At 44.0% G+C, this 13,542-nt stretch overlaps 1 protein-coding gene and 1 long non-coding RNA gene across 2 annotated transcripts in view; both read right to left on the bottom strand.

The window, feature by feature from the left end:
• LOC126540564 (diuretic hormone receptor-like) overlaps nucleotides 1-13,542 on the bottom strand; it is a 230,872-nt gene that overhangs the window by 27,696 nt on the left and 189,634 nt on the right. Inside the window, exon 7 of the mRNA XM_050187400.3 lies at nucleotides 11,941-12,091. Coding sequence (XP_050043357.1) covers nucleotides 11,941-12,091 — 151 coding nt within the window. The remainder of the gene's footprint in view (nucleotides 1-11,940; nucleotides 12,092-13,542) is intronic.
• Nucleotides 856-5,561, bottom strand: LOC129387286 (uncharacterized). The gene is made up of 3 exons (XR_008614547.2): nucleotides 5,476-5,561; nucleotides 4,273-4,374; nucleotides 856-974 (listed from the first exon to the last, which is right to left on the bottom strand). It is a non-coding gene; the product is annotated as an uncharacterized lncRNA (long non-coding RNA).

Genomic DNA, 13,542 nt, shown 5'->3' with positions numbered 1-13,542 from the left:
GATGACGTGGATGACTGGATGCGACACTACGAAACAGTAAGCCGGCATAACGGGTAGAGTACCCCTTATGAAAATGGTTATGTCCTTTATGTTTACTGTATGTTTCCCGGAGTTCACAAGAGGAAACGTCCTTTATGTTTCCTCCATGTTGAAATTTGGCCACTGCTTTTATGTTTCCTTCATGTGTCCTCCCTTTATGTATCCCTTATGTTACCGTCCTTTATGTTTCCTCCATGTTGAAATTTGGCCACTGCTTTTACGTTTCCTTCATGTGTCCTCCCTTTATGTATCCCTTATGTTACCGTCCTTTATGTTTCCTCCATGTTGAAATTTGGCCACTGCTTTTATGTTTCCTATATGTGTCCTTCCTTTGTGCATCCTTTACGTTACCGTCCTTTATATTTCCTCCATGTTGAAATTTGGCCACTGCTTTTGTGTTTCCTTCGTATGTCCCACCTTTATGCATCCTTAATGTAGCCCCAGTGATTAAATCCTCTATTTTGTGTAGACATGCTTAGATGAAGTTCCCTGTGCCCATTTTATATTTATGCACTTTTTGTGAGTTTTAAAGTTTTGCATTGGTTTCATTGTAAGGTTACTGTTCCCTACATGATGCAGTATACGGATTGGAACACTGCTACGGCACAGAAATTCATGCCAATTCGTTCTATAGTTACAAACTAATTGGCCTTCATATAATATTTCAGTATAACACTTGAGTACCATTGTACGTTCTTCACTGCAGTGCTGCTGTTGTTCTAGTTATGTCTTTCTTACTAATATAAAATGTAATGTTTGATTGGAAAATTAGGTTATATTAGTGCTTAAACTTTTAAAAGAAAGTTTTGACTATACTTTGTAAAGTCTGAAATTACGAGTAGTTTATTGGACTATCTGCATGTTACTTCAATTTGCCACGTCTGCTCACAGCAGACCTCTGGAATGCGGTGCTTGGATGAGAGCTCACAGGGCACCTGAAAAACGAAACAAAAGCCAATCTTTCTTACTTATTCAAAAATATTCATATAAGCATGAACAGCTTGGCCTGTATGCACAGCTAAGAAACTTGCAGCAGTCAAAAATAGCTCATAAAAACATCAGGGCAACACAGAAGCTTTTAACTAGTTGTTTGAAACAGACTGCACTGTTTGCCAGTCCACTCAGGTATGAAACTGCTCACAAATTATTTTAATCATTACTGCAGCAGCTGCTAAGTAGTACATGAACTGTACGAGTAGGCAACTGGCCAATAGACCTTTGTGTGGTACCTCAAGTATCGAGGTTCCCGAAGTTGAGGCCCTCACTATGCCACGAGCAAAAACTTGCCAGTATCTACCAGGAAAGCTCCCATCGCGCAACGCTACTGTCGATGCCATAAGGTAATGTGGTTCAAAGTTAGCCGCGCACACATTCTAATGGCAAATTGAAAGGCGTTACAATATCCTGTGCATTTTTCACATTTTCACAAAGTTTTTGTAGTTCTTACACATCTTTATTGTCAGTTGCAGGCTGTAGGTGTGCATTCTACTGAACCTTTAGCACGACACTTTACTACCTTCAGCATGCCACAGAAGGTGGGAGGCAAACATTCTGTGTATGTAGCAGCACCTGCTTCACAAGCAAGAAAGGTGTTATTCGTGTGGCGAGTTGTTTAGGCTTTAGTCACACGTACAACCATCATCAAAAGAAACAAACACTGTGTCCATGTTTTCAGCTGAGTCTGGGACATCTAGTTGGCCTTGAAGCCGCCACCATTGCAGCAACAGTCAAGAATGCAGTGGCATTAACCAGAAATAGTAAGACATATTGGACCGCTTACTTTAAACAGACAGAAGTCTGTCACCATAAGAATAGTGGTTAAAAAGCACGGTGTTTGTTGCACACACAATTGTGTTGAAAAAGCTAGCGCTTGAAGGCCACAAATTTAGTTATGATTAATCTTAAGACATACCGCACAGTTATACAACTTTTGTGTGACAGCTTTACTTAGGAGGCTTTCTGCCTAAACCATTTATTTATTTATTTAAAGATACCTTACAGGACCCTAGAGGCATTGTGTAAGTGGGGCGAGTACACTCAAAGGTTATAGAATAATTAGAATACATATGTGAATACATATGAAAAATATACACTGTAAGAAATACGCTAACGTGCAGTAAGGTAGCGTTAAAAAATCGTGCAAATGACAAACTGAAAGCTTTTGAATGCGAGAGGTCAGTGAACAAAAAATTTTCACAAAGTAAAATATGACCAATAAGATTAAAGGGAGCGGGACAATATTTGGCTATAATGAAACAGTACTTAAGGGGTAGTAGCACAATAATAACAGGAAACTCAAGAAAATATAACATGTTAGGTTATGAAGAGCTTGGAAAAATGCGATGCTAGAAGATGTCGGAATTTTTCCTGGTCACACTCATAAGCAATGGCACTAGGAAGATTGTTCCAAAGGCGAATGGCTCTTGGAAGAGCGGAGTATTAAATGAATTAGTCGTTTCATAGATACGCATGAAATTTGACTGCACAGCCGGTGTGACCTGTAATGCAGGACAGATGGTGCTGTATTATGGACATATTTATGAAACAAGGATATTTTTGTTATAGTCGTAACAACGTGAAATAAAACGCGCAGCCCTATTCTGGATAGATTCGAGTTTTTCGATCAAGTATTTCTGATGGGGAGACCAGACGGATGCGGCGTATTCAAGCTGAGGTAGAACAAATGTTAGATAATCCAATTTACGAATGTGATTAGTAGAATTATGCAACTTGCGTCTTATGTACCCTAATGATCTTGATGCTTTGGCGCATATGTATGCAATGTAGGTTGACCATAAAAGAGTCGAAGATATATGAACACCAAGACATTTATTTGACTATCATGCAAAATACTGATGTTATGTGATAAGGAAACGTGGGTTTAGTATGCTTGCGGCTAAAAGAGATAATTTTACATTTAGAAACGTTAAGCTTTATTAGCCAAGTGTTACACCAAATAGAAATAAGTTCAAGATCTTTTTGGAGGATTGCATGATCATCGGCACATTTGATGGAACGATAAAGAATGCCGTCTGCAAAAATGCGCACGTGTGAGGAAATGTTATTGGGTATATTAATGTATATTAGAAATAGTAATGGCCCAAGAACCCAGGTTGTTAAAACCTTTTCGTACAACCATCGAGAGCGCATTATTCACAGTAGAAAACCTCAATTCAGTGAGAGTGCAACAAATAATTACACTATATCAAAAAGTGGCTGTTTCAAAATTGCACCAAGTGCAGTGTGGCTCGAGTGTGAAGCAAGCCTCCCTGTAACATATCGGAAACCTGAGGTGGTAAGCGTATGGCACCACAAACCACAGATGTATACATAAGTTCTACGCAGTACTCCGCATTGTTTGCGTGTCACGGGAAGCTTGTGTATTAGGCAGTTGACAAGTAATAAAGAAGAGAAGGTAAAAAAGATTTGAGATAAATGACAGCATAGGACAAGTTTGTGTTATCAACTGAACCAGTGCAGCGAAACGGAGAAAAAAATGCAATGCAACAGAGAATGCTCTGCTTTCAGCTGTGCTGCCATGGTGGGCTTGCAACTAGTCTACTGGGCTGACTTTTATGATTCAGCAGCATTCTACACCACATTATCACGAATTAAATTTCTGTGACATATAAAGGAGACCCGCTTCCACCCGGAAGCCCACGAGCTCTTGAGACACATATTGAACTTGCCACATTAAAAGGTTAATGGCTTGTTGTTTGCTTTAAAAATTGAGCACTCATACTGTGACTAGTAATTTGGCAGCTACCTAATAAATCAGAATATTTTACTGCCTTCATGCTGGTATTTTTTAGATGAACTATGGTATGCAATACATAATTGTGACTGAGAAAAGGGAAGAATTCAGGTGTGCAGGTATTAGTGTGAGAAGTGATTAATAATAATTAAGGTAACCAAAACCTTCCGTTTCTCTCGGGTGGCTCATAGACACCTTCGTGTTCCTCAATGACGTTCCTAAAAAAGCAATCTGGCTCGAATAATATACAGTCTGTATCGCGTATACATTGCACAGTCACTCCAGCCCTGTTTATATTTATCTCAGAAGAATTTAATTTGGTTACATTGCTTCAACTGAAGGCTCCCTAGATAAATAAAAGATATTGTGCAAGTGATCTGCTACTAGAAATCCTGGAAATGGCACACGTACACAGTAGAATGATTGCACATTACACAAGCATATCCTACAACTCACAGTGCAGCTAGTTTTTTACTCACCTTGTAAAAGCATGCAGGTCAAGTGCATCATTGTGCGATCCAGTATGTAGCAGTGCAGCAGGTTCCTACAGGTTGTAGGCTTGACTCCAGAACCCGCATAACCTTCAACAGTAAGAAAGGTTTAATTTATTGCGACGTGAAACTTCAAGCGTGTGCTTTAGTGTCATGTGGAATTGAAAAAAAAAAGGGGACTCTCACATCAATCTGTGCCTGCTTGAACAGATGTCTCGTAGTTATATCTCACGAGGTTACACTGTTATATTTTAAAATTCAGGCGGGAATAAAACCAGCAGCAAACATCAGAATATCTGTGAAATTATCACCAAAACCTAAATATGTAGAGAATCAAAACAATCGTTTATGAACGGTCTAAAACCTAGGCCGCGATTTTGTAGCGATGCCCTTTCCTATGCTACTCCTTTTCCTCAGTGGTCTGACTGACGCTCCGCCATCGTTATTGACTAGAACCGCCAGCTGTGAATGCTGGGTTATAAGAGAGGCAAACATCGAGTAGAAAGCATCGCAACATAATCGCAGCCCTATTTACGCAGTGCTACAACCCACATACTTTCACAACAATCGCAGGAGCTGACATCCTGTTCTTCAGATCAAAATATTGATGAAAACGAGCGTCTGATTGACATGCCTCGATTAAAAAGAAATTTCGCTGTTGTAATATCGGTCTGTATTTGCCGCGCAATATAGAAGACAAATAAGCGAACACGCCGAAGAACAGAAACAATGCAGACAGGTTCTCGCGAAGCTGGACTTCTAACTGAACTGCATCAATAAAATAATCTTCACATAAGCTAATATCTGCTCAAGTGTAAAACACCGCAGTCGAGTGCCAACTCGCGATGCCCGTGACACATCGACATGCATTACACACGTAACTTGCGGAAATGCATATCTACGGAAGAATTTTGTGCTGGGAAACTACCGAGGAAACAGTAACTTTCAGCGTTTACGTAAATATTTGCCCATTAAGTCCCAACAATCGGCGGTGTTAGCACATCACTGCATAAAGCAAGTAAGCGGTGAGAAATAATACATTTCACAGAAATTCCCCTCGTGAAACGCTTTGCTCAATGTGCACAGCAACGTGGTCAACATACGCTACGAAAGTGTTCTGTTGTCGTTCCACAAAGCTTACTACATGAACCATAAGCTGCGAGAATGCGCGCAAGCGTCAGACCTGCTTACCTTCAATGCGGTCGGCGAACGGCTCCTTTGTCTCGCGGGCACCACGCGACGACGCTCTTCGCGGCGCGAATCCGGTCGAATTGCCGATGAACACCAGCGCACGAAAGCACAACTTTCAACAAATTCTTCCACGCACCAGAATTCGAGGCCACAGTACCAGGTATTTCACGAGCGAACGCGGACAGGCGAGAACAAAGGCAGCTCGGACGGGCGCTGTAGTGCACATAAGACAGGCGTATCACAGGAAACATAAGGCGAATGAATGGCAATACACGAGTCCAGAGGGTTCCTGATGGTTAATGCACACGATACGGATCACAGTTTGTTTAGCCAGTTCGAAAATATGATTCAATTACCGTGCAACTGCAACGAGCACTCTCACCGCGCACACCAACACAACGTGGCCCAACCGTCACACCGCGGCAGCGCCGCGCCGCGGTTAACAAGTGAATTTAGCCTCCGAGATCCACATTTTCTTTTAGAGCGGGCATTTCGTAAAAGCACGGCCTTCGAGATTTAAAAAAAGTCGTAGCTGGAAGGAAGACTGGTATTTAAACACAAATTATTGACTTTAAGGTGTCTTGGTACACTGCCTTGTTCTTTTAAAGTATATACAGAGATTTCAGACGAGCTATGCGCGAACTTTTGCCGACGGACACGAGCCGATCAGCGCGCATCATGTGCAGCTCCGTCTCCTTGCGCTGGCGGACGGTGTGCGGGCAGCCGCGATAGCTGTGAGACCCACCGATCAGAAATTCGGAATCACCACACATATACACGCTTCTTATGGCGCCCAGTGGCGTGTTCTTGAGAATGTCAGGCCTTATCTTGAATAGGTGGAACCATATTTCCTCGTAGCGTAAGGAATAAAGACGACAAAATGAGGCGATGGCTGGCTTGCAGCGGCAGCTGGAGCTTTGGCCAAAGTGAAACAGGCGTACTGCTTGCATGCTCGCGTAGTCAAATACCGCCATACTCCACACACAACTTTCATACTCAGCCAACTCACAATTATAAGTTATTCAGTTGTACGCCCAAGCAAGCATTACGGGATCCGCGCTGCCCTACTTCTACGCCTGCTAATATTGACACAGCAATGACTCGTACTTCTGGTCAGCGCGAAAGCGACACGGACAAAAGGCAGAAACAGAACAACACGGCGCTGTTTCTTAGGAGTGTTTCTTCCTTGTTTCCGCGTTGCTTTTGCGCTGTTGGTAAAGGTACGATGAATCGTAACCAATTCGCCCACTTTGCTATCTCGCTACAGCAATCACATGCAGTTTTAAAAAGAAAGGCACTTTTAGCATCGACCGCCGGTTATGCATTGGTTAGTGACCATACTTTTGTGTATAATCTGTGTGAGTAGTAGAGGAAAGGTATCATGACAAGGCCGAGGGCTGAAAAAAAAAATTGCGTACAAAAAGCAACATGTCAAAAAGTGCTTCGAAGACCACGGTTTTGAGGTGGAGCAGTGGCAGCGTCTCCCAATGTTCGAGTTTTTTTTTTTTCAGTTTAGAGTATCAGAAACGTTATAGATAATCAATTTCAGTGCATTCTTTCGAACTAAGCGTTCTGAAAGTTAGCGGCATGCAGCTCCAGTTCAGCTTTGGAGGTGGCAGCGCTTGCATTTCCTGCTGACGGCTGCAAAGAAATCTTACGAGGGTATTATAGAGACAATCGTAATGTACTTATTAGATATTTATGTGTAATGAGGCTATCATGAAGCCAATATAACACCGCGAACAGCTACTTAAATGGTTGTATAATCATATAAACGGCGGATTGGCCGCGGAGGCGTCCGCCTCTTTTTCGGTTCATGTAGCGCAAGCCATCGAACACTGCGCGTCGTGCCACCGCGTCTCCAGCCGCCGCGCAATTGTTATTTGTCGTGAGAGATTATTCGCTGCATGAGGCTTTGGTGTACGTGTGTACTGTTGATGGCGCGTGGTGATCAATACAGCCAAGATAGATAGGGAGGGGGAGGCAGGTGCACCCCCCCATTTCTTTTACTGTGATACGCCAGTAGTTAAAGTTAATACATCTTTTATGTAGACGATCTATCTGTAGCATGTGTAAAAAGATAATCATTGGGTGCACTCTATGTTACCTGGAGGTGCACTCGAGGGAGTACACAGCTAGGTAACATAGAGTGCCCACACAGGTAACATAGTGCTTATATATAAGCCAGATATATAAATTACGTAGATTATTTCCCAAACGGGAGGCGAAGCGGAGCATCTGAAAGACGCGTGCTATGAGAAGCGTCTTAAACATTCAATCAACTATATTTGATGGTCTAGCTGGCACAAAACTTTCATAAAATTCTTGCATATTAGGTTAAATACTGCAGATTTCTGCATCTGGCTTGCTACTGGAGAATAGCAGGTTGAAAATGTAAGAAATACTTTATATATTAAGAGAATGCATAGCATAAATCATTATATACACCATCCTATTTCATGGCATGCTCAATTTTCCGCACAATATAGGCACAATTAGTGCCGGTCGGCATGTCTAGTGTGAGGGGGGCAAGCAGTGCCTTTTCCCTGAATCTGCCAGTGACTAACATTTAGTACAGATAGATCTAACTGTACTATTTGCAAAAGATGCTCACTGCGCACATTCTGTTACCTACATGTGCACTCAAGTGCACATGTAGGTAACATATATAGAGTGCATGCGCACCATACATGGATTAATGCTCTATGTTACCTACGTATGCACTGAAGTGCACACCTAGGTAACATCCCGCCGTAAACACAAAGGGCACACCCTACAATAATTATAGTAAGGGTTGTTTTCTTGGGGCAAATGAAAGGATAAGTCAAGATTTAGTATTACAATGACTCTGCAGAGTGTATCAATGGCTGTCACACTGTACAGATATATCTGCCTGTGTTATATGTACAGGCAGTTGTTATGTGCACTCTATGTCACCTACATGTGCACTCAAGTGTACACTCAGGTAACACATAGTACACACCCTGTTAACATCCTGCCGTAAACATAAAGGACACATCCTAGAGGCATAATAAAGGTCACTTCCTCGAGGTATACGTTAGGATGAGTAAACATGCGGTACACACAAAGTTGGCCTCCCGGAGGTCACACAAAGGACAAGGAATCATGAAGGTCACATAGGGCACAAGAAGGAAACATAAAAGAAACATAAAGGCAATGATCATTTTCATAGGGGACATCAGCGCAGCTTGTGAACGTTGCGCTTTTTTCTCGCGGGTACCGCTATACTTTGGTTTGACAATCATGAACGCGTGCTCACCACTTGAGAAACTTTTGTCCAGGATCTGAAAGCCTGCTTCGGCGACTCGAATTATGCGGATATGTCGGATGAAAACAAAGTAGAGCATCTGTTAAAAGGCATCGATGAAGACGCTAACAATGTTTAATAAGGAAAGAAAACTTGCACACATCCTTCGGGTCTGCAGAGTTTCGAAAGTGCGATATTGTTAACAATATCGCACTTTCGAAGCTCTGCAGACACGAAGGATTTTACTAAAGTTGGACAACGTCACCACAGTTGCAAGTATGGTCACCGCTGCCTGCGACGACATCGCCTCGATCGTGCGTCGAGTGGTTCAAGATGAGCTAGTGGGAGTTCAGGGAGTAGACGCTGATTATCAGTGCGCGTTTGAGGAGTGCAATCTCGAACCACCATCCTAGACGCGAGAACATCGCTTCGAGCTCCGACCGCCTTTTGAAGAACCCCGCTTAGTTTACACGCGCTTTCGGCCTCTCCTGGCGAATATCTGTCGCCGCCAGTGCACACCAGTCCGTCGTGTCACTACGGAGTCACTACCCTACACCCCGACGTGTTCCTGCGGAATACACGATACCACGACATGCTACTGCAGAATCATAACCAGCGCCTCCGCCACTTGTTACGGATGTAGAATGGATTTATTTACAGTGAAAAGAGTAGTAGACAAGACATGGGGCGGTCTGAAACAGCTGATCAACCATAATCTTCTCGCCGCTTATTCCTCTTCCACGCTCTTCCGGTGAGGCATTACTATATATATATATATATATATATATATATATATATATATATATATATATATATATATATATATATATATATGCGTGCGTGTGTGTGTGTGTGTGTGTGTGAGTGTGTGTAGAACGTAGGGTTCTGAACGAAGAATGTTCCGCCATTTGTGCGTAAATACATAGACCCGCCTCCGCATCTATATTCGGTCAATCAAACATGACAGCATTCTACGAAAGAAAAAGCAGGCGAAACTTCACTTCTTCAGTCTACCAATCAGCACTGGTTTGCATTGGTTGCATCTCGGGTCTGCTATTTCACTGCCAATCATCGCCTCCATAGAAACGTTTTTGAAGTTTTTCACAAATGTCATCATGGCAAAGCTATATCACAGTAGCGCTTGCCGTCATGCCGGTCACAGGCGAACACTCCTCAATGTGGGCTCTTCAAAAGTGGTTCACTGCTGAGTAACTGTGGCTACAAAGGTGCGTTTGCGGTAGGTAGGGCTGATGGATTATAAATAACGGGTTCCTGGCATGTGTACATGCACTGGCTGGTAATTCTTGTTAAATAGCTTCACGACGGAAAAACAGCATGAAAAACTGTACAATAAAAGAGAGGAGAGTACTGGCCGCTGTCTATACCAACAAGTGTGTTTGTTTCACAAGCACAATATATACGGTCACAAACTGCAAGGAGAGCGCTAAATATACAACGGAAAACTGCACCTGATCTTTAAGGGAGAGCGCAACAGTAGCGTCCAATCGCTCAGTCACGGAGATAGCGAGTCGCTTTGTCAGTGAAGGCAAGCGATGGCGAACTGTGACATGAAGGCGTCGTGATTAGGTCTTTCTCTAACTGAGCACTTGGATTCTCTTTTTCTTTTTGTTTTCCATTAAAACTGCACACTCGACTTCTAGTTGGTCTTTTAGTGCAACTCTTTTTTTACAGTGGAGCTGTTAGAAGCTCGCTGAGTTTCTCTTGACGTGCGCAGCTTGGCCGAACTTGGGGAGATTGTGCTGAGAGAGAGAGAGAGTGAAAGAAGAGTATAATGTAGCATCGCGCGGCATAGCGACGCGGCGAGGGTCGGTGGAGCTTAGCGGCAAAGTAGAGGTGCGCACGCGAGTGAGGAACACCGCCCGGATGCGTGCCCTCTCCGGTGACGCGCGACGCAGGTGTGTCAGGCGGCTGCTAGGGTGCCTCGATGTCCTCCTCGCCCACCGCTTCGCACAGAGTGGCGACAACCGCGGCTACTACGGCGATGGCCACGCGAATCGCAGACGCAATTGTAGGCGCCTTTGGCGGACGCCGTACGGAAGCGTTCCCGGCGGTTGTGTGTCTTCTGTGCGGTCTGGCACTACTTTACTGACCTTCCCCTAGCTCCACTGGTCTCTGGTGTTTGCTATAGCAGAGCCACGCATTTTTCATCTTCCTCAGCATATGTACTGTTGCTACGAAAAAAAAATTAGCAGTGGCTTAGCTCGGCTATGCCAGGATATACGTAGCGAAAGCGAAGGCATAGCATGGTTAGCCTTGGTTAACCTTGATTGCAAGTGTAGGTTAGTCTAGTTGTCTAGCTATGTTGCGGCGTTCAGCCAGTCATTCGGCGCGCTGTTCGTCTGTTTCCTGGGCGATTCTTTTCCTCTTCATCTCGTTCCGATGTCGATTCCAGACCTCCTCCTGATTATCAGAATTGTAGCCGTCGATACTGCCGCCTCAATTGTGGTTGCGGCGCGCGCGAGCTCTCCTTTTCAATCCTTCGACAAGTTATCAGGCATGCAACGCAGCTGGCGAAGTGGGCGGAGGCGAGCGCAACGACGAGGAACGCGGTGTGACGGCGGCGGCGGAAAGGCGGGGCGCTGCGCAGCGGCGAAACACCTGTGGCTCGGTGCTACTAGTGGCGTATGCGCAGTAGTGATCAGATAGCGAGAGCGAGAGAAATATCCAAGGCGAAGCGCGCGTTCTGACGTCATGTGCCTTTGGGAGCACCGCCACGGCGAAATCGCAAGTTCGCGGCCTGTAATGCTTTCTCTTTAATAAACACACTTGTTGGTAGTCAGTGCCTAGTACTGTCCATTCTCTCTTCTCCCGTTTTTCGAGCGTTTAATTATTTCTGCCCTTAAATCATAACAACAAGCTCAAGGTCCGACGCTTTTCTTAAACAACAGTTTTTTAACGGCGCCGACATAGAAGAAACATACACATCACAAAAAAATATTGACACACATGCAGCGCTCTATTTTGTTGTTCTTTTTCTGTATCCCGTGTCATACAGTTGTCAAAAATATGCTTTCTAAATATTAAATCCTTGTGTTTATTTGCTACATAGAGTAATTTGGTAAAGCCTATACCATGCTTTTTTTTCGTGATGGCGAGTGATGTCTGAAAAAATATGTTCTACCTTACATACACAATCGCCCATCAGGTGCTATTGGCAAAATAAACTTTCGACTCACCCCAGCCAATGGCTGCGTAGACATGAACACGAACCATCTCCACGGAGAAAGTTTTGACGACCAGTATGAACAGGTACAGGCCTTCGACGAACATCCAGAAGAAGTTGGTACCCATCAGGTAGGTGAGCACCACGTACATGAAACAGGCACTCTGCATGTTAAAGAGATATACCGCATTTATAACACGACCAGCGTGGGCGCAACATTAACGTGTGCGACATAAAACATAATTATTATAGGCGAGTGCGAATATTCTAAATTTTTTAATAATGAACCGAATGTTTCCGTATTTCATCGTGTCCACGAATGCAGTAGCCCTTTTTTGAACAGGCCATCGTATGTAATAGTTCCCACTCGAAGACCAGATTTTTTTAAGGGTGAGAGAAACAGAGAAAGCCAAAGGAAAGAGAGGGAGGTTAAACAGAAAATATCTCCAGTTGGCTACCCTGTACCGGGGGAGGGGCAGGGTAGGAAATGCGAGTAGAGAAAGAGAGAAAAGGAATAAAAAAACTGAAGGAATCCCCTCCCCCCCCCCCCGCACACACACATAAATGCAGAGCTGTTTCTGTGGACACTGTCACACAGTCTGCGAGAGCGTTCCTAGTGTTACACAGTGTCAGCGTCCCATCCTTCGTCACGCATCGTACAGTCACAATTTGTCACAAAGTCTATATCTGTCAGGATATCTGGACAGCAGGTGCTAAAACTGCGCTTCCTACAGACGCGTATGGTCCCAAACCCCGCCAAATTACACGTTTTATGCGCCGACGCGTACCCGCGGGACATGTGCCCCTCATGCGGAGACACGGGGACACTCGCATACATGCTCTTGGAGTGTAGGAACGCTCTTCCCGACACTGCCTCGGACAAGTGGGAGAAGTCTCTCAGACGCTCACTACTCGACGACCGGCAATGGGCCGTCCAGCAGACCTGCCAAGCGGCCGCCAGGTACTCCCTGTCGGTTCCTACGTTGGAGACGCCCCTTACGCGCTAAGCGCGTCCTGCAGGACCACAATAAATATTCCAATCCAGATTGGAGAAAGAATACACCCTAACTGGTTGTGGTCTCGGTGTCTTTGTCAGTGGCCAAGGCTGGGTTGAAGAAACCTACGTACCCACGAATCTAACAGCTCGTGCGTTCCTGCGTAAATACATGGGACCGCCAAAAATCGTTTTTCTCAACAACCACAGTGTCGGATTTGGTGAGGCTTGTCGCATTTAAAAGAACTTAAAATCGTATGAGTTGTTTAAGTGAATGTTTGAATTTAGGCCGTCGATATTTTTATGAAAGTTATTTGGAAATTGAGAAACTTCCGAAATGTTTGCAACTCAGTACTTCACGAATAAGAATATGGGATCGCAATTGTGTCAATTTCTTCTAACAGCACATACAAAGCGGACAAAATTGATGCATTATACATAAACCTATTACACAACTAATGCGCGAATAGGACTTTTTCGAAAACCATTGTAAGCATTGGAGCGACTTCATGAAAGCTGTATATTCACATAAACATTGTAAGCTTTAGATGTGCTGATGCATATAGTGTACAGAACTGCCATATCTGTTTTTGTTGCAGGCTAAGAATTTGTAAACTGTGT

This window comes from Dermacentor andersoni, chromosome 2 (assembly GCF_023375885.2).
Source record: "Dermacentor andersoni chromosome 2, qqDerAnde1_hic_scaffold, whole genome shotgun sequence".
Lineage (NCBI taxonomy): Eukaryota > Metazoa > Arthropoda > Arachnida > Ixodida > Ixodidae > Dermacentor > Dermacentor andersoni.
Note: the sequence above shows the minus strand (reverse complement) of the source record. Positions and strands in the feature narration are given on the sequence as shown.